Source organism: Tenrec ecaudatus, chromosome 15, assembly GCF_050624435.1.
Source record: "Tenrec ecaudatus isolate mTenEca1 chromosome 15, mTenEca1.hap1, whole genome shotgun sequence".
Taxonomy (NCBI): domain Eukaryota; kingdom Metazoa; phylum Chordata; class Mammalia; order Afrosoricida; family Tenrecidae; genus Tenrec; species Tenrec ecaudatus.
This window is the reverse complement of record NC_134544.1, coordinates 43,439,084-43,461,093: the sequence shown is the minus strand read 5'-3', so window position 1 is coordinate 43,461,093 and position 22,010 is coordinate 43,439,084. Positions and strand designations below refer to the sequence as shown.

The following is a 22,010-nucleotide window of genomic DNA, read 5'->3' as shown; positions in this document are numbered from 1 at the left end:
CAGTTCACTATTAGATATCACGATCTACTCAGTTCTAACCTTCGTGAGGGCACAATGGAAACCTATTGGGCTCAGCATTGTACTCTCGGTGCCTAGCACGTTTCCTGTTACATTTACTGAATGAATGCAATAAAGGGGCAAAAAAGGGAGGGTTGGGTAAGGAGATGACTTACCCTTTTGTCACTTACATCTTACAGTTTGCCGGATTGCATTTGTAGTCTGCCTCGTAATGACAGAGCAAATTTATGCAGCCCATATGACTCATGCCTCCTTCATGCCAGACTCAATAGCAAATACTACCCTTTATGTAAAAGAAAGTATTGGAGCTATTTGTACACATGCTGCTCTCTGATGGAAAAGCAAGGGATATATTCAGAGGAAGTATAAACCATAAATAAATGAGACATGGTCAAATTAAGTTAGCTTGCTTTTCTGGGCACCCAGCTTACTTGAAATACAGTATTTGGAGTGACCACCACACATATTAAAGAAAAATCTATATAAAATCCACTAATGCACTGGTGCATGAATACACACTAGCAAATAATTCAAGGTATATAGCAATGTGCAGTCATGTATCTCAAATTAGAATTGAGCTCATTGAAGGCAAAATTAGATGGTAGCATATTTCAAAAGTCCAAACCCAATTCTTTCTCCTTCTTTGCCCAACGTCATAGAAACAAGGACTCCATGAACGGAAATGAAATGTTCCATGGTGAAAGAGATCAAATATCATGGTTTGATATAAAACTTTTTGGTCACTGTCTTTACTAATATGGAAAACAGAAAATGCGCTCAATCTCTAATTCTTTAATCTATTTGAACAATTCCTTTAACCATGTCCCATATGACATGGCTGTTAGTTATCTCTCCAGCCCCGTCACCGAAAGACCCTCTTATAGGTGTTGTCATTATTATGTGCTTTTGAATCCGTGTCCACTCACAGTAACCCTGAGGTATAAAAGAATGCAAAACTGCCCAGTCCTGGGTCATCTTCACACTGATTTCTATGTTGAACCCATTCTTCCAGCCACTTCATCAATCCAATATCTCATTGAAGGTCTTCCTCTTTTTCATGGACCCTCTGCTTTACTGAGCGCGAAGACTGTCTCCAGGGACTGGTTTTCTGATAACATGTGCAAAATACATGCGATGAAGTCTTAGCCATCCTTGTTTTCAAGGAACATTCTGGCTCAGCTTTTTCCAAGGCAGATTAGCTTGTTTTCTGGGAGTCGATGGTCTATTTTTTCCCTGCATTGCAATTGAATGGCATTGGTTCTCCTTCCATCTGCCTTTCTTACTCAGTGTCTGGCTTTCACGTGGATATGAGGTGATTGAAAATACCATTGGCTTAGATGCACATTGTAGGCTTCTTAGTGTCACCTTGACATTTTAGCACTTTAAAGAGCTCTCTTATATATCACAGATTTGCTTCAATTTCTAGAAGGCATGTACACCCTTTTACTTTTACACGTTCTCAATATTGGGCTTTCTGGCTGAAACATTTTCCCATTCACCTCTAAGTTGAAATAATTCCCACTCATCTAAAAAATAATTGCAGAGGGTCACTTCTACGAAAGCTTCCCTATTCTCACAGCTTTAGATGAGCAGAAATAAAGCAAAATAGCTGCAAAGCAATGGAGTAGCTACCATTGAGCCAGATCCAACTCATGGCCACCCATATGTACCAGAGTCAACCTGCTCCCTTGTGTTTTCCACTGCTGTGAGTCTGTGTCCACTCACAGTAACCCTTATGTATAAAAGAATATAAAACTGCCCAGTCCTGGGTCACCTTCACACTTATTTCTATGCCAAACCCATTGTTCCAGCCACTTCATAAATCCATCTCCTTGAAGGTCTTGTGTGATAATTCTTGGTGGGTTTGAACCTCTCAGCTCCAGGGGCTTCTGATGCTTGCACAAAATGCTGTGCTTTCCCTACATTTTAGCACATTGTAATTGCTGCCTCAGACTCCTGAGAGTGGAGAGACCATTTTACTCACGCCACAACCCACCCAACCACCCTGCCCAACACAGAACGGGTGTTCAATAGTTACTTGATAAATGGGAATCAAGTCTGTAAATAAGTTGATTATTCCCAAGAATTTTCAGAATCATCTGGAAGTAGTTATTCATCTTCTGATGTTCTTCTGTAATGAGAGATACACAGCCTACCAGTTCTACTTTCCTGCCTAGAAATGAAATGAAATTCAATAATTTGTGGGTCTTTGTCTTTGACAATAATAACCACAGTTTAGAAAAAACAAAAACTTCACAGATACAAAGTCTTCAACAGAACCTTACTTTTTTTTTCTTTCTTAAAAACAGAATTAAAAGAAACAGCTATTCATTTTTGGCTAGGTTATTTTCTCTCCACATATCCTCAAAGAAAAGAAATGAGCCCAAACTAAGACCCGGAGGACCATGGAGAATAGTCCAACCCAAAGAATCCACTGCAGATTTATTATTTCCCAGATAATCAACAATTGAGCTCTCTTCCATCGTCTGGATACAGAAGAGGAGCAAATTTGTAGTTACCTTTTGGTTCTGAGGTTCAGTGTCTTAAACAAAATGCTTTTTTCTCAGGACTATTTCATCAACTTTTATATAAAGTATATTTTTAAAATAGCAGATAGTTTGTCAGCTTTCTGATCTTTCTTATTCTCCTAAAAGAAAACACTGACCATCAGTGACAGAACCGGTTACTGGGCAGAGAACACAGTCTAGGAAATATCGGCACACTTGTGTCTCTGGTTCCTCAGCCTGACAAATGGAGGCCCTCAAAGCCATCCTTGGATGACAAAGAGCTGCGCTTCAGCTGCAGGGAAAATGGGAAAAGGCATTTCTCGGACCTTTAACAAAGGGAACTTGGAATGGTCAAGAGAACACACTTTTCCCCCCACTTAGTTTTTCTAATTTTCATTCCAATATTATTTAAAAGACATGATCCTTGGCACATGGAGAGATAAATCTATATTTTGAATTAGTTTAACTCATTGTTCATAGACAGCATCAATAGGACACCAAAGGAATAGAATCGCTTTTCTGAAGCTTGGGGGCAAAGGAAGTCAGACCCTGGGAGCTGGCCAGTGGGGATTAAAGAAGAAGTAGGTGGTAGCTCTCTGAATGCTCAGGCCTGGGGGGTGACATACAGGAGTGTCTCCATGTGGACTTCACAGAAACTTTGATATGTAAGATATCTATTTAAAAATTGGTTACACTAAGTACACAGTGGACCTGGACATTGTTTTCAGGGTCATTCTTTTCAAAGGTCATTGTTTGAGACCAACGGTTCTCAACTTGTAGGTAGCCCGATTCACAGCAGTAGCAAAATTACAGTGATGAAGTAACAACGAAAATAACTTGATGGTTGAGGGGTCACCACAACACGAGGGACTGTACTAAAGGGCCGCGGCATTAGGAAGGTTGAGAACCACTGTTTTAAGCCTTTGTGCCAAGAATTTAGAGACTGAACTGTGCAGGGGGCTTTTTTTGGGTATTGGCCATTGTAGTATTCATGTCTCCCGTACTGCTTTCTAATAAGTTAAGAATGAAACGGGAGACTGCATGCAGGCGTGGGAAATGCAAGAAACGCAGTGCTGTAAAATAAAAATGAACAAAAGCGCATTTCAACTTCACTTTCCTTATTAACAGCCAAGAGGACAACAAGGCCAATTTGACCTTTATTATTTAACACCTCACATTTACAAAAGGACTTCACCCTCATTTTACATGCTGTTTCTCAATACTCATCGAGCCTGGGAAGGCTGTCACTGCTATCAACCTCATTTTTTATCGTGGTCTATGAAATGATGAGGATTTCCAGAGATGAGGATAAAAATGCAGCTTGTGCCAACAGGAGACCCAAACAAACTTTTCAATAAGAATATTGATTTCCTTTGTTTGGGGGGATGGAGACCAGACCCGTGGGTTGGCAGTCTACTCTTTCAATCCCACTAGTCTCCACTCCATTCAATTCATTGTCGTTCAGTGTCTCGCTCTGGTGGTGGTTCTAGAATATAACCAACGTATCAGAAAAAGACTTAAAGAAAATCACCATGGTCTGTTCTGTCGGGTCTCTTTTGTGACATGGTTTGTGTGAAGTTTCTCTCGTCCCACAAGTTAATACTTGTGTTTCCCTTTGCATCTACCGGGGAGCAAGTGTGTTTGAGATAGCATAAGACATGTGTGCTCAAGCCATTGGGATAAAGATTCTAAGACTCAGCGACTCTAGTTAACCTTAGCAGTTGGGTTACTGTGAGTTTGCTAGCTGGTTTGGGAGGACAGTGGCTGTTATGAGCAGATCCCTCACAAGGAAGACACTGACTCCTCACATGACCTGTCCTTACAATACATTGAGCAGTTTTTCTGGGCCCAGAGAATGGCACAGGGAAATTCTGCAGTCTCTAGCGTTTTGTTGGATTTGGGGAGATTGGATCATTTCTTTCCCCATGAGAAATGATTCTTCATTTGTGATTACATGGCCCAAATCATGTGGAAATCAGTTGGTTAGCTGACCTAGTTTATTTACTTCTGCCAAAGAAGATGCCTGCATTTTAAAATGCAAACTAACAACAGAAATTATTCACATGAACTGTTCTCTCTATATATATTTTAGAAACCATAAAACCATGCTTTCACGTGGGGTCATATAGTCACAGCCTCCCAAGAAACCTCCACAGTCACTGTCATCGACATAATCCCTACTCACAGAGCCCTGTAGTCCAGAGTGGAACTTCCCCTGTGAATTTCTGACCTTGGAAGTCTTTATGGGAGTGGAAAGCCTCACCCTTCTCCCACAAAGTGGCTGATGGTTTTATTAGCAATCCATCGTTTAACCCCTAAGCCACTCTGGCTCCTCGCCAGTGATAACTCCACTTTTAAAAGTGGAAGTTCCCTGGGAAGTGAAGTCTGTTGTAGCGTGGGCATTTCTTTCAAAGTGGTCACTATGTTTTGGTATAGAAAGGGGATTAAGTTTCTTGAATATATTCCCAATTATAAGAACTTTCTCTCTCCCAGACTCTCAGTGTCTACAGTTTTAAAAATTTGAGTCAATTGATATTTATCTCTTAGTGTCTTAAGGCTGAATATAAAAACTATCGAATTAGGTTCTCTCCTCCCCAGCAGTGGGTTGACCTCTTGTGCCTGTCACACTATTTGCCTCCCCTGCATGTAGTGCCCCTGCTGGTTGCTGCCGCTACCGTTAGAAGGCACCGTCTTTGTTCTAACACTGGTGGTGGTGCTACAAAGACAGCAGGAAGAGTTACAATTGACCAAGATGTTTGTTGGTGCTAGACCATGTCTAATCATGATGTTATCTTCAGAATACTCAAAAGACAAAAGGAAGAAACCATGATTCAGAATATCCCGAAATCTGTGTGATTTTTTTTTTCAAGGTTACAAATCGGGTTTTGAATCCAGGCCTGTCCAAGTCGCAGTTCATGATTAAATGCCTCCAAGTAGAGAGTTAAATCAGGCATTTTTTTTAACGTCAGACATGATTGGTTTTCTACTATACCTGTTAGCTTAGCCTCATTAGAAATACCCTGCTTTCTTACGCAGACGTTAGATGGCTGCCTTCTTTCTAAGGAAGATTTCAAATAAGCACATTTTTTCCCATAGATATTTCTCAGTGTGTTTTAACTAATCATTTCCCCAAACAGAAAATCCACAGCCATTGAGGCTGTTCCGACTCACAGTCCCTCTATATAAGGGTTTCCAGGTGGTAACTATTTATCTCTCTCAGAGCAGCTGGTGGGTGAACTATCAACCTTGCAGTTAGCAGCCCACGTCTACCCCTCAGCACCATGAGCTGTCCACAGTGAACCTGCCCAGGTGTAGCTGGGATAACAGTTGGGCTTGTGAATGGGTATCAGTTATTGACTGGATCTCATGTAACCCGAGACTTCCCCTCTGTTGTTTTTCCCTGGCCTCTCTCCCTTTCCTCCCAGTCTCCATGTCTCATTCTGTGTAGGCTTCCTCTATTGATCAAATGTCAGAAATAGATACCTTGGTTTTACTTTACCTTTCTGAAGAATCTCTAAAACATAACTTGCTTACGCCTTCAGCTGTTAACAGTGTTTTACCCGGACTGAATAAAAAGGAAGTCATCTCCAACTTAAATTTATTTTTCTTTCTTTCTCTTTTTTCCTTAATCCCGGTGCTTCTATTGTGCCATTTTAAATTTTTTAAATTTTTTACTACAACCAGAGCAGATAGGTGTCCAGGGAGCTTTTGGGTGATGCTACTGCAGGTTTCGCTGGGGTGAGCCGGCTCAGAAATGTATTATTTCAAGCACTGCCTCACATGCCTTTACTCCTCTTTTGTCCTTATGGGCAAACTATTGTCCTGTTTCCATCATTTTAAGGGGTTTGTAGGAAGAGGAAAAGAAGTGATTTTTATTTTAAGCACATGTAACAACCACCAAAACAGGAAAACAAAAACAACTGATAAAATATCTAACCGCTTAACAGATACATGCAATACAAAAATCCAACTTTCACTTTTGTCGTTTTGAAATGTAGGGCTTTGATTTATGGATCAAAATTGTTCATTTATTATTTTATCTATACAGCTCTGGGCCATTTTGACAGTTAAAATGTAGTTTTATTGACCAGTGCAGCCACTGTGCCCACGAGGGGCCTGGCGCACACAGCCTACTGCACTCAAGAAACGACGCTGTTTGATTCCATGACTGAGTCAGATTGGGAATCATAACCGATGTAACAGTAAGTTCCAAATCTCAGTGCCCAAGGCAAGAGGTTTGCTGTAAAACACAATCACCCTTTAAGGAGGGGAGGAGGAGAATCTTGGGTGGAAGTTTGCAAGCACAACTTAATGTGGCTGAGACAGGCCATGAATATATCTGTCCATCCAAGACTGTGGGGCAGTGTGGGGTGGGGGTGGGGGGGTCTTCTAAACACCAGGAGCCCCAGATGGAACACTAAGCAGCAAAAATGCCCAAACAGCCAAATGCAGGTTAGTTACAGAGACAGCTCACTACCCAACCTTTTTTGATACGGGCAAGTTCAATGTGGAGAAATTCACTCGTGTGCTTAAACCATCTTGCACTTTTCAATTATCGAAGGGTTATCCATTATCAGGGAAGGATTTCTTGTGGCAGGTCTCTGCCCCTGCCCACCGCAGTTTACCCAGAAACATAGACCAGTACAGTGATTTCTGGCCAGTTTTAATTTAGGCTTATTCGACTACCAAATTGGCCACCTCTACAGTGTTAATTCACACCTTGGCGCTAAATCCCCGGCGATACATAAACAAACCTCCAAAGGGTATCAGATCAATAAGATGTCTAATTTGATTAACCGGACTTTCAAATGAATCAAGATAGCTCTAACCGGAAATAAATAGGTGGATAAATAAAGAGGTCCACTCACTTGTGAGTATTTTCCATGTCTTCTTCTCATCATCATAATACTGAACCAAATTGCTGGGGAGCCGGTCTGGTCCAGGAGGCAAGCCTCCCACCAACAGCAGCATTTTCTTGTTAGAGCGAATTCTTCACCCAAAACAAAGAGGAGATGAATAACCACATTATTGTAGAGTCTTTTTAGTGGCAACAAAATCATAACCATCAAAAGAATGTTCCTTGCTTGCAGATTTCTATTTCATTTTTCCTGTTTCTTCTCCCATTCATGTCTCAACAGTTTTTTGAACCAAGCAGAAAAATGATAAGAAGAGCTGCAGATCCCCATACCCATGGAATAATAAGCTCCCTTTATGCAATTTGTTAGAGGTTCATTCTAGAACGACCTTTTTCTTATATTATCCCTTTAAATCATCACTCTTTACAGCTGAGTACACATGAAATGCTCTGGAGTTGTACTAAGGTTAAGCATTAAAGTTGCATGTCAAAAATCGTATTAGTCAAAATCATTATTATAAGCCATTCTCCACTCAAAGAACCTTGAAAAAATTAAGGTTATGCAGAGAGATTGTGAGCCAACTCCTTAATCACCCGGGGAACTTCAGACACCAGTTTGGTACAATTAGCAGCACGGCGTTAACCGGGGTGGGTTACCCAGTTTGTCGATGACTTTTTGTTTGTTTCATTTCGCTTAGACTTCCGTCTTCATCCTCCCCCATCCCCCTCCCCCGCTCACGGCTCCCCCTTCCCCTGTGCACCACCGGCAATACAGCAGCACCAATTGGTAAAAATGAGACTGTGATGTTGCTGTGAGCCTCCCCAGAGTGGAGCCCTGCCATTGCTTGCCACTGATCCAGCGGCATGAACCTGCTCAACTGTGCAAAGTCACTCCAATTCCCTCCCTCTGTTTTCCTACCTTCTCCCCCAGGGGGCAACCACTGAAAAGAGTGACTACCCACCCATCAAGAGCTGGCAATTCGCTGCTATTAACCGTGACTGTGATTCCCAGCCTGCCTGGCAGTTCCTGAGCACAGGCCTGCAATGTCTCATATGCAGTAAAAGCTATAAGATGCACCCTGGCCGGCACACTCGACCTGATGGATGTACAATCCTCAGGAACAGTAATGGATTGAGCGCACTGGTGATGGGAGCAGGGAGGGGAGGCGCAGACCCCCACAAGGGGCCTGCTGATTTAACAGTCGCTTTACATGTAATTGAACTTTTCATTTACCTGAAAGGCTGAAGGTGGTGGAAGAAACGGGGCCATCTATGATGGAAGGAGAAAAGTTAACAAGTGAATAAAAAGGGGTTCTTCCCTCCATGGTGGTCCTGAATCTGTTACTAGACAGCCAGCACGTTCTGATTCAAGGGCGCTGGAGAAATGTGCCCTTGTGGAAAAGCACTCTTTGTTGGTTAAGAACCTAACAGTCGGAGAGTTAACTTAATACCGTTAATGGCGTTTCTATGTGCAGGAAGGGGACAAGAGGATTCTGTAATGAAACTCCGGCGCCGTTGAATGCACTGTCTATGCCTCAGTTGGAAAAACACCTTCTGGGGGAACTCTTGTGCTAGAGACACTTCCGTAGGAGGGGTGGCAATTATAGAAAAATGTCTAATGTGATATCAGTGTACTCTATAGACATAGCTGAGGAAGGAAAATGAAAGCAAACAAAAGACAATCAGCCAACACCACTTCTACCAACAAAAACATTCTGAAACCCCAACGTATTTGAATCTAAGGTACTTTTTGAACGGCACCTACACATCTTCTAGACTGATAGATGGAAGACCACATCAGAGTACGATAGCAGTACTGGGATAGTAGACTGGGATGTATTCGTCACAGGTGTTACGCAAAATTGCGTGAAGAATGTCTCTCTTTTATTTGAAAACAAAGTCTCCATAAATCACGTGTCATATAATCTACTAAATGCTTCATCGCAGAATGGCTATATGACCATCTTTTTGCTGTAATAATCAACCACTTTGTGTGTATAAGAGAAATAAAGTTAAGAACCAATCATCTTTTGAGGCTGTTGTGAGGGACCCCAGGTAGATTGACCCACTGGACTTAAAGTCATGATTCTGCATCTGCCAGACAAATAGACCATATCAATTGGTTAGACAAAGAGGAACAGACTCAGGAATGTGACAGTTGTGGGGAAAAAATTAAATCTGCATTATGCAAATACCCACAGTGCTTTTAAATTATGTTTAGTGAACGACAAAGAGAGATGCATGCAAGACTAAAATAATTTCATTACCTGTCAAACGCAGCTTCCCTACCCTTCCTACTGGTGATTGTCAACCCTGAGCTAGATGGACCACCTAGGCATGTGACTGGGACATCTAGAACCATTGGTGTCTTTGCCTGAAGAGCCGGTCTTTGCCATCTAACCATTGACCAGCTGGCAAATGGTAGCAGTGGGCAGCCCCTGCCAACAAGGACATAATTCAAAGAACTAGATAGCAACAGTGAAGGACACTGCACAATCCCGAAGAACCCCTAGTTCCTCCAAGTCTTCTTTGAGAACGTGATGATAAGGACAGGGGCTACCAAAGGACACACAGCATGGAAGGAAAGGAAATCCCCGGGCACCTGTTGGCTATGTGGTTTCTACAAAGAAGTGGGGCTTTGACTTCATTGTCGATGGCTTCTCTGAATATCATCCCACGTTCAATGTACTATGGCAGTTTATTTGTTTGGCTTTTGTCCCTAAGTATTGATGTCATCCAGTTTTCCAACCTAGTATCAACATAATTTAATTATAAATATAATTTAAAACTCTAGATTATGAGGGTGAGTCACATAGAAAGTATAAACAGGTTAAAGTGTGTAAGAAGAGGCATGGGCTAGAAAAAAATAACACAGGGATGACAACACATTTAAGTGTTTTTTTTCTCATCATTGTCTCCACTGACTCTCAACGCAGCCCTTTGTGGTAGGCATAACTTCCTGTTTTACATGGGTGACAAAGTTCCTACAGACCATTAAATGGCAAAAACCCTGTTCAGATCTAGGCCTTCTATCTCTAAGGAAGTCCATTCTCTCTTTTATAATTATATATATAACATATATATAAAACATATATTACTCTACCATAATTTCTGATTACGACCTCGATGACTTCAATGCTAGTACTGACTTTGTTATTAAGCCAAGTCAGTGATTATGTACCAGTTACTTGATATTCTGGAGTCTGTTTTCTCATAGTTGAATAGACTTATAATGTCTGACCTGCCTGTCCAATGGATTGCCAGGAGAACTATATAAAACGATAAAGAGTTCTCTATAAATTCAACAGTAAATTATTATTGATCAACCTTTAAATATTGACACTACTAGATGGGCCTTATTTCAACATGCCAATTCTGATGAAAGAAGTTTTAGCTATTTGACTTTTAAGTCAAAGTAATATTTGAGTTAAGATTCTTATTAAGCTCCTCTATATAAATATAAAATAATTGAGTGCCCCATTGTTCCTACACCCATTGCTATCTTATTTATTCTTAAAAAAAATCACCACTTCAATTATATTGACTATCTTTTGAGTTTTGTTATCAGAAAATACACATTTGGTCATGAAACTATGAACCTTTCTGGGTTCCAATAAAATGACCTAGTAGAGTTGACCCTAAATTTCTTATATCCTAAGAATAATAACAAAGGAAGGGGAAAATGCATTTTATTTTGATAGAGATACAACGTCAATTACTCAATTATTCCTAGAACGTAAGACATGACTAATTCCTGTGGGGCAGTTTCCATTCGTTCTACAATGTGCATCTGCAACAGTGACGGCGCCAATAATGACAATATAATAATGAATGCATCCCGGATACTGAAGCCCTGATTTCCATGCTATTAATTTGATGAGTGTGAACTTCAATTTGAATACACACTGAAAAACAAAAAGGTAAGTTGTCTGCTAAGAGAGTAAAATTAGGAGAAACTGAACTAACTAGACCAAAGTGTGTTTCAATGATTTTTCCCCCCTAAATAATCCCAATAGAGCATTCCAGGCTTAATTTTCAAAGAGGTGAAAATGTACAAATGTAGTCCTGCTGCAGTCATTTGAGCTCCTGTGGATGGCAACACAGCACACTCAGGATTAGAAGCTCTTTACTTAGGGAACCGACTGAAGCAAAAATTAATAAAGTTCTTTTCAGATCTTTTAGCATTTTAAATATCTCTTTTAACTCCTTATCTTAGAACACTTACACCAAACGACTGCATTTCAAACAAAAGAGATGAGAGAATTTGAACAAAGAGCTGAGGCTATCGTGATTAATAATATTATTTAGCTTCATTTGATTTGAGTTTCTAGATTCTTGCTGAGAAAAAGATAAAGTAGGAAGGCGCCGCAATCTGAAGGTCTCCCTTGTTCCATCTCAGTAATTGCCCAACATTTACCATGTGTCATGTTTTCACGTGTGTCGCGTGTGTACGCATGTGTACTCGTGCGCACATGTACTTCGGTTCCGGGGATGAATGATTGAAGAATGACCTGAAACCTCCCGGTGTAAACAAATTTTTCATCATACTGGTGTTGTAAGTTCGGTAAAGTCTCATTTATTAATTTTTCAGTGATTTGGAACTTTAATAATTGAGAACGAGGCCAGTTAAAGTTATCCTTACATTATACAGGAAGAACAGTTTGGGTTGAGATTGCAAGATGAGTTTTAAGAAATCACCTGATTTGGTGCATTTAGATGAAATTCGCTCTCGAGATGACAAGTGATTCTCATTTACTTATCAAAGACGTGATGCTGTGCTGCTCTAAGATTCATTAAGTCTTCGCTTTAGAAAGGTCACTGCCAGGTCATCCAGGTCAATGATTCCAAACCTGGAACAGGCCCCAGGATTATCTGGGAGAATTAAAAAAATTAAGATGCTCTAGATAGATTCTTTTGAGAGACTCAAAAGAGGTATTATTAGTATTATTCTTATTATCCTATTTGTTATATTATGACCTTCACATTGTGAAAGGGACAGGGACTGATTGCCCTGAGCCTCAAAGGAAGTGGCCAGGAGGGGTGGAGGTGCCAAGTCCCAGAGACTGATTCAATGAGATCAGGCCTGAGAGACTTTAGTTTGCAGTCAACGTAACTCCAAATGATAGGGCTTTCTTTCCTAATCAATGTTGTTGATGTTTTTTACTTGTGTGGTCCAGAAGTTATTGTGGAAGTGTAGGAAATGAATTTAAAATTTTCAAAGATTAATGTTTATTGTCATGCTTTGATTTCTCATAGAGGTTAAAAATGTATGATCATAGAAAATTGTTATTTTTTAAAAATCAGCAAAGTTTGACAGTGGTTCTATTAGGCAACCAGCCCTGGAGCTCCTGAGAAGCTCCAGTCATTGACATAAAGTACACATCCTTTTATGTACTATTTTATTGTTGAAAGATGGTGGACACCTTTTTCACTGTTATATATATTATTTTATTTTATTTTATTTTCTTCTTCCCAATGCTCACCTAGAAGGAGCCCTGGTCGCACTGTCTCAGGTAAACATTGAACCATTCCTGCAAGGTTATCAGTTCAAACCTACTGGCCTCTTCATGGGAGAAAGATGCCGGTATATTAAAAACCAAAACAAAACACACAGCTATGATTGGACTGAGACTAATTTTTCTTTTGAGGTCCTCAAAACTTAACTCCCAAACTCCAAGCTCACTGCCATTGAGTCAATACTGCCTCATCGCAATCTCCCAGAGGGTTTTCGAGCCTGAAACTGTTTATAGGAGCAGAAAGCTCACAGTCCCCTCCTAGTCACCACATAATGAGTGTCCCTTCTGCTCTGGTTCATGCCAGATGTACGGGATTTCAAATCCAACCAAATCATACACAAGCCATTTTCCTCTATCCTAAATTTCCATTTCTGAAATGTTTTAAACACCAGTCGTCAGCTTATTTTCTCTACAGGTGTGCAGTTTGTTTTAACTGGTTTATTTTGCAATGATGGAGTTCCAGCAATATGCCAGGCACTGGAGCTAATGGAACGAAGACCACAGTCTCCTTTCCTTGCGGAACTTCCTTCCGTCCTAGTAGGGGCATCGATTGAAACTAGGTTTTGTGAGGCAGGATACACTAGTTGTTAAGGGACTAGGCCTCCCAGACAGGTCACGGGAGACATCTGGCTCAGTTTTTCTGAGATATCTACTCTTAAGTTAATGCTTTGACCTCTTTAACGACTCACCATCAGTAATCTTAAGGATCCCTTGACAAATGGCTGACATATGTCTCCATCAAAGTGACGTACTTTTAAGTAATATAGTGGAATTTGGATTGTTGGGCTCTTTTAGTTTTCCTGACTAGTTTTCAGGAGCTCTGGTGATGCTGTGGGGTAAACATGGAGCTGATAACATCAAGGTTCAAAACAACCCACTCCTTCAAGTGAGAGAAATGGGGCTGTTTGCTCCCACAAAAGTATACAGTCGCAGACCCCCTAAGAAGTAGTGCTCCTCTGTCCTATAGTGTCACTGTGAGTCAGTCTGCTCAATGGCACTGTTTCCTCATTCAACCCACTTCACCCCATTTGGTAATAAGTTCTCTGCAAAGTGATTCCAACTCCCTGAGATTTTTACTCTGCAATTCCTCACATACGGGTCTTGGGAGGCTTTTTCATTTTATTGTAACAGGAAGATTTGAGAGAAAAACTAAGCAGCTCTGATGTGGCAAGTAAACTGGGAAATGAAATGACTCCTTTATCCTACAAAGACCAAGTTAACTTCATGTTCAGCATTACTCACACCTAGATGTAAATTCTTTTTCTCTTTTTAAGTATATTTTTTCATTTTCTTCTGTCTTTGACAGTTTTACTAGCATTTCCTTTTGTCACATTTATATTGTGGCCAGTGTATGGCCTAAGGTCCACTGGCCTCATGTGTAGAGTTGATATAATAACATTATCGGACGAGGATGTTCTGAGGGTTTAATGAGGTCATCTAAATGTAAAAGAAAATAAATGCTTGTGGTTTACTGCCAAGGAGTTCATAAATGATTAGCCTGTAGAAGTGCAGACCTGAATGTGGTGATCTGAGTCTACTCAGAGGTGCCGTGGAAGAAAGGGATGGAGATCTACTTCCCCAAACCCCAGCCATTGCCAACCTTATAAAGCAATTTTACTCTGACATACCAGAGGTCACCAGGAGTCAGAGCCAACTGTGAGCAATGGTGTTTTAATTTTTTAATTTTTTTTTTACTTACACCCAGAATCCCCTTTCAGTGCCAATCCACCCAGAGAATGAAAGGCCCTTGTTTTGCCTGCACTTTGGGAAATGAATGCCTCCGTGTAGTGGGGAGAGATCCTTAAGGCTCCCAGTGTAATCCAGTGGACAGAGACTGGGCAAGATTGAAAGGCATTAGGACTCTTCCCCATGACCTTCCCGTTTCAGTGGAGCTAACTAAAGACAGCATGGCTTAGTATTTATAAAAAGAAGTAAAGGCCCAGTTGCACATCCGGTGGTGTAGGAACAGTGTTAGATAGTAGTAATCTGGGAGGCTGGCTAGTCTAGGGGGACACAGGCTCCCAAAGAGTGGCAGAAACAAGAATAGACTTTCATGTCCTCTGGGCCATGAAACTGTCGGGCTTGATCCAATTTCACCAGATCTTTATTAAATGAGGAGCCTCCATCTGGGCTACGTGTGAAACATGTAGGTAGTTCTCATTATTTAGGTAGTTCTACGGAGAGAACTATTTAGGTAGTTCTCATAATAGTTAATTGATAGTGAAAAAATTTTGAAACTTAGAAAGCATTTATCCCAAAATCTATCTTTGGGATTTTGGTGATTTTGCATTGTTTAGAACCCTAAATAAAAACCAAGCAAACAAACAAAAAAACAACCTTTTTTGTTTAATCTATTTGTAAATAGCCAGGGGAATTTAAATAGCAGCACACTGAATAAAAATACAGGAACCACTAGTCTTCCTATTGATCAAGAGCTATTAATAAATTCAGCTTGCTCTCTATCTTGACCGCCATCTTTCTCTGTTAGCAAATCAACAAATCTGATACCCAAGTTACCACCTGTGTTAGTCTGGGTACTTTAGAGAAACAAATCCACAGAAACTCATGTATAAGAGAGTTATATATAAAGGTTAACTGTGTATCAAGAAAACATCCCAACCCAGTGCTTCCCAAGCCCACAAGCCTAACATTAACCCATATGTCCAACACCAATCCACAAAGTCCTCCAGCTTACAAAATACACACAATGATGCCGACTGCAGGAGGAAAGCCGAGTCTGTGAATGTGTAAACATCTCAGCGCTGACAGGGATCTCCACATGGTGGCCCCAGCACCCAGGACTGCATCGGGGTAGGTCCATGTGGCTTCTCCTCAAGGATGTCTTGCAGGAAGTGAGGCTTGCCAGCTGAAGCAGGGAACTGGCTAAGGCAGCTGCACCCTGGTCTGACCGTCACAAAGCAAGAGACCCAAGAACTAGAAAGGCGAGGCTCAGTGAGCCATTTATCCCTCTGTCCTTCAATTAACCCCACATGTGTTTATCGATCACGTTGGCACATTAAACTAACTACCTCACCACCTTTGTTATTCTTGACTCTTCCCATCTGTTTGCTATAGTCAATGCTTGACAAGTCTCATCACCTCTATAGCTATACAGTTTGTTTCACAAATCAACCCCTTCATTCTAGCTAACTTGGTTTAGCTGGGTTGATTTCCTCTTGAGCTGTGGTAATTTTGGTACCTCTTGTTCCTAGTTAATCTGCCTTTGCCAAGATCACTGGTGGTAGAGTGGTCCAAGTGCTTGAGAGCTAACTGTAAAAATCAGCAGTTCAAATCCACTAGTCATTCTGTGGGGAAAAGATGAGGCTGTCTGTCCCATAAAGATGTTAAAGCCTGGGAGACTTCTACTTGAATAGAGTTATTTTGAGTTGGAATTGGTACATTTTGCCAAATGTTATCCAAATCTGGCAATCATGATTGGTTACCTCAGTGCTCCTCTCTGTGAGCTTGACTAGCCCTTACAATATGATTAAAACAACCGTTAAAGTTAACATAACCATCACAAAGTCCCCCAGGACTTATGACTGATAGACCACACCCTTTCCCCACATCCGACCTTGCTTTTCCCTTTGGGTCTCTGTCTTTTCCACAGGTAAATGGCTTGCTTAGAATTCATTTCAGGGTTTGTGAGTTAGTATCTGGAAAACTTGACGGAGACATTTCAGATGGAAACTGCTTAGATTCTACGGAAAAAAAGTAGGCAGAGGCAGATTGTGGGTCATTGGCCAGGAGGAACCTTTGAAAGTCAGCTCACCTTCATTAAACTTTCAGCCAGAATGGTCCCCCAAAACTCCCAAAGGAAAGCTGGTACCCTTCTCTCAAAAATTTCCAGAGACATAAACTCCCTTGAGAATTTGTTCCAGCTGATTTGTTGCTGTATTTAGGTTTCTTTATCATAGCTGTTCTTGGTAATTACACAGCACCTTTCCTTGGAAGAGACTTTAAATAGATCTAATCAGGCCGCTCTGAGGTAGGTAAACACAAGGTATCATTATCCCCATTTAACAGATGAAAGAATAGAGGAAAGGGGGCTTGGGCACCTTTCCCAGCGCCCTGGGATGGGTTTATTTCCGGCATTGCAGAGGGGACGCCTCTCGGGCTTTCTCACACAACTCTGCTGTGACCTTCAGGTGCTGCCCACCACGCCTTGGCTTCCCTGCTTCCAGTGCGGGAGCCGCCGCTCCTGCCGCCATGTTTCTGGCTCTGTGGTGTCTGCAGAAATGACTAGCCATGCACATCATTTAGTTGTCTTTAAAGGGCAACAGCGAAGACGAAGATAGCCATGCTCACTGAGAACATGATGTAACCCCCCTTAAAAACAAAGAGGGCTTAGTACAGAGTTGGTGCTCAATAAATGTTTGGTGTATGAACGAAGAGAAACGTGAAGGAATAAATGGAATAGTGGTGGGGTCGGGGACAGGGGGAAAGTCACTTGTAAGCACACCATGAAGAGGCATGTCACCACAGAGTCTTTGTCACCTGCTCTATTCCCATACTCCCTTGTTTGAAGGTCAAGTCAGTGAATGGAGTGAAAGAAGAGGCCGGTCAATAGGCCGGAGTGAAAGAAAATACACATCCCTAGACAATTAGATGGTAGTGTCGGATTATTAGGTGGAAGAAGCCAAGGATGATATACTGGGCAACAAAGAGGCTTCTTGACCAGCCCTCAGGTTTGACCCTAACCCTTTCCTGCGTGTTCCAAATGGCCTGTCTTGGAACATGTTGACATAATTAGGCCTGCTCCTCTCCTGGCACACCACCGCACTCTTCATTTGTAGGACCTTCTTCTGTGTTACTCTTGTCTTCAGGGTCAAGGTTGTCTCAAAGACCAGCAGCCCAGGAGAGAGGGCAATGTTGATCGCATTGCCGGGATTCAGACAACACCAGGCTTTCGTGATTTTTACCCTATCCACATACTACTTTTGATTTTTCTTTACTTAATATTTTATTTACACCTATGCACACAAAAAAGCACAGTCCCAGCCTAGGTTGCTCTCAATGCTGCCTATACTTTAGAACCACCTCAAAGTGCTTTTATAAATAATTTTATGTTGGTACAACTTCCCAGAGATTCTGATACAATCGATCGAACGTGGGATCCAGCCTTGCTGGTTTTTATTGTTAGTCCTGTTGCTGCTAAGATTTCTGAGTGATTCTAATGAGCATTCCCTGTGGGGGTTGTGAGTTTTATTTCTATGGCACAACTTAAAAAAAACACAACTAACCGAATTATTAAAATAACAATTAAAATGTTCTCTTTTGTACCATGGGAAATTGTTTTACATCCAGCCACCCGCCAGGCCGTGCTCCAGTAATGCAGAAAACAAAGGACTTGAAACGAGAACCTCAGAGTGGGGCAAAGGACTTTAGTTTGGCCTTTTGTCTTTGGAAACAGCTCTTGGGATTCTTGAGCAGCCACGGTGTCCCCAGTTCTCTAAAACAGTCAGTGGACAGTTGAATACGTACAAATCTATGGGCAGTTTTCAATGGATGATGGACAACAGCTCACAGGAAGTGAGGCCTCCAACCAAGCTCTCCCCTCCACCCTCTAAGGCTTGATGTTTGTGAGCACGGTGAAAGAGAGATCAATATGGGCCGGCATCATAGTGTCTAACCAACTCCCTCTTAGCGGGACCAGGAGGGGAAATGTACACTGTTCTTTGTAAGGGAAGATCACATAGGCTTTGGGGTATAAAGCTGGTCGGTAGAATGGTTTGGAGGTTTGCACCCCTAGGGTGCAAGGTGGCAAATATGCATAGCAGAGTTTCCAGGGTAATTCACTAGCCTGGGAGAAAGATAAGGCTTTGTACTCCCCTAAAGAGTTACAGTCTTGGAAACCCACAAGGACCATTCCACCCTGTCCTATAGGATCACTGGGAGTCAGACTTGATCCAACGGCAGTGAGATTTACTATCCAACCTAGTGCAGGGGAGGAGGGTGTGGGCTGCAAGAAGAACCTTTGATTACCTTACCTAGAATACAAAGTGGGGTCTGGGTGAAATAGTCAACCTCTCCACCTGGACAGCTTCTTTTGAGTCACGGAAGACCAGGTCAAAAATGGACCTGTATGGGTTCTGGTATGCTAACTGCTGCTTTTTATGAATGACGAAAGTAACTTCCCCTGCCCTCACACGTTGGGAATGTCATGTGTGTTCAGGTGTGGATCAGGTGACTGTAGCACCCAGGAGTAGTTGATGCCATTGGGTGAAATTCTCATCCTAGCAGCCTTCCTGCTACTTAAAATTGAGGAAATCGGTGAACACAGCATAATCCAAATATGCGAGTCCCACTCCCACTCTGCACAGTCTCTGCAGTAAAGATCGTGAGAAGATCAACATCTTTACTGACAGCGGCATCATGGACTTCTATTGTGACTAAACCCCCCCACCCCACCCCACCCCACCCCCCACCCCACCCCACCCCCCACCCCTGCGTTCCTCAGACGGCCCCTGAAGCCCACGATTCTTTGGTATGGATGAGTTCTAGAGTGACCCTAGAATCTTACATGTCAACGGGATGGTTTCTTATGCTTTTGCCACATTTGTACTGCACCAGACTTAGCACAGCAGAGTCATACATGGAGGGGGACAGCCGTAAAATCGGATTCCTTGAAATGTCGGCTTTAACGCGTTGAGCTCAGCAGCATAAGCTTGGAATGGACCTCTCTTCACATGGCATGACAGACTTGCCAGTCCATTCTGGGTCCGTTGCTTGATGAGGGACAGTGGCTTCCGGCCAATTTTATACTCCCGGCAGTTTCCTCAACCCCCAGATTAAAGCTTCCTTCAGTAGCTAGAAGCAGTTTAATATCTTCTTTGCTTGATTACCTATATAATCCCTAATTCTAATACCCAGTACTTAGCGCCTTTCTTCTGAAGAGCATAAATTGCGATGGAAATAGCAGCTCATTAATCCTCTGCACATCCCTCTGAGAAACTTGCATGGCAAGTGTCACCTCTTCTTCTAATCCCCCTGCCTGCAAGTGAGCGCAGGGCCTAGCTGCTCACCGCACGGCGGCTTTCCGAGGGACCAGCAGTGTCTGGGTGAAAGAGGAAAGCTCTTCTCCTTCCTCAAGAAAGAATGGTTCTGGGCAGCTCATAACAAAGGAGTGATCCGAGCTCAGTACAGCCCAGTGACCCAAAGAGAGAATGCATCCTTCTCAAGCTCCGGCTGGACTTGCAGGTCCTGCCTGCATTGACACTCTGAATAAAGCCCAGGTGTCACTGATGCTGCTTCCTGAGAGCCAATCTCCTTACCGAGACTTCTCTCTCTTTCTCTCTCCCCCTCTCCACCTGCTTTCCCATCGGGCTAGCTTTCTGGAGAGAGAAAAGTTACTTTCTGACCTGGGGAAATGTGCAGCCTAAGGAGCAGTGCAGAAAAGCAGAGCATCTCAGGAGACTGCCGAGAATGCCCAGTCAGGAGGCTGCAGCCTACCTGTCCACCATGATTCATCCTAGTGACCTGGTGAAAAAACAAAAAGACATAGTAAAGACAGCCATGCAGCCATTCAAAATGATGCCGAGTGGGACCATGCGCAGATCCCACTCCGGGATCGAGAGTCTGCTTCTCTGCTTTACTCCAACTCCAGGGAGACATTTCCCAGGGGGTAACTGTGCAGCTCCTTGTGACACACTGGAGGCAGCCCCCTGTGAAGCAGGCTCTTTCCAGTTGGAGAGTCACTGTAGGGGTGGCCAACCAAGGAGACAGGGAGGAAAGTTAGTTAGTAACTGAATGTTACTCTGTGTTTCCCCGGCTGTGTGTGTGTGTGTGTGTGTGTGTGTGTGTGTGTGTGTGTGTGTGTGTGAAAAATAGGTGTCCTTCAAGAAAAAAAAAAAGCGTTTCAACTGAGACCTTCTAAAAGGATTCAAAATGTATTTGCAGGGGAAGAAGTGTCTGACATTTTCCTGGGGTTAAGAGAAATGAAGAGGGTTATCCTCACCCCCACCCCCACCCCCACACACCCCAGTAGATATGCAACAAGGGAGTGAGGAAGGCACTGGGAGTGTGCTTTGGAAACAATGAGGTGTGGCGTGTGGGATCCAGCTTTGGGACACCCTGCTGCTGTGGGTGAAATAGGAATCTCTTCTCCTCCTCCTCCTTCCGCTCCTTCTCCGTAGGGAGCCAGTTCTTTCTGTTCTTTGCTGCTTCACCAACCCTGGAGGGGCGAAGATGCTAAAGCGAACCCTAGCTGGAAGGCTCTGCAGTATCTAGGAGGCCCTCCAAAGCCTCCCTCTGAAAGGAGCGCTGCCAAGGGGATTCACTGAAAGCCAGGAGGTGGACCCAGGCAGCCAATCTGTGGCCATTTCCTTCTTAGCCCTCTGAGCCTGCACACACTGAGACAAGTAGTCAGTGGGGATGTTTGACCACATTCTCTGACGCTGGATTGTGGATGCTCTGCTGTCTGGCTGGCATCATTCTGCAAATGTGCCGGTGGAGTAGGTCCTAAAAGGTCACTGTCAAAACCACCCACCCCCTGGAGGCTAGAAATGCACATCACTTTCTTGACTACTCTGCCCCTAGGATGCCTTTGTTCTCATGTCAGTTACCCAGGGCTTTTTGATTTTGCAATAACTTCATTCTGTAATTCTTACCTTTTGATATTTCAATGTCAGTATTTTCTCCCATATTCTACACATACATATCAAATGGGGAAACAGAAGCAAGTATGTGTTGAGTTCAGTGATTTTCAAAGTGGATTTTCTTTTTAAGCTCTATGGTTCAAACCTATCAGCTGCTTCAAGTGAGAAAGATGAGGCTGCTTGTTCCTGCGAAGATTTAGTTTCAGGAACTTGAAAGGAGTGGTTAGGCTCTGTCCTATGAGTTGAAATCAACTCAATGAGAGTGGGTTTTCATTTTGTTTACTTTTGTTGTTGTTGTTGTTTACTTTTTTCAATGATTATTTTTTTATGGTTGATTCATGCCCTTGGATGGTACACATGGTTTGCTTTCTGCTGAGAGTCAAAGGTTGGTGGTTGAAAATCCCTCTAATGGGGCTGTAAAAGGAGATTTAATTCCATGGCATGACAGCCAGAAAAGCACTTGGGAGCGGAGTTCTGCACAGAGTCATTTGGGTCATCATGAGTGGGGATCTGCTTG

The 22,010-nt window shown here is 42.5% G+C and overlaps 1 protein-coding gene across 1 annotated transcript in view; it reads right to left on the bottom strand.

Moving 5' to 3' along the window:
* Positions 1-22,010, bottom strand: part of KLHL14 (kelch like family member 14) — a 105,169-nt gene that overhangs the window by 63,191 nt on the left and 19,968 nt on the right. The window contains exon 2 of the mRNA XM_075533141.1: positions 7,394-7,515. Within this exon, the coding sequence (XP_075389256.1) occupies positions 7,394-7,515 (122 nt within the window). The remainder of the gene's footprint in view (positions 1-7,393; positions 7,516-22,010) is intronic.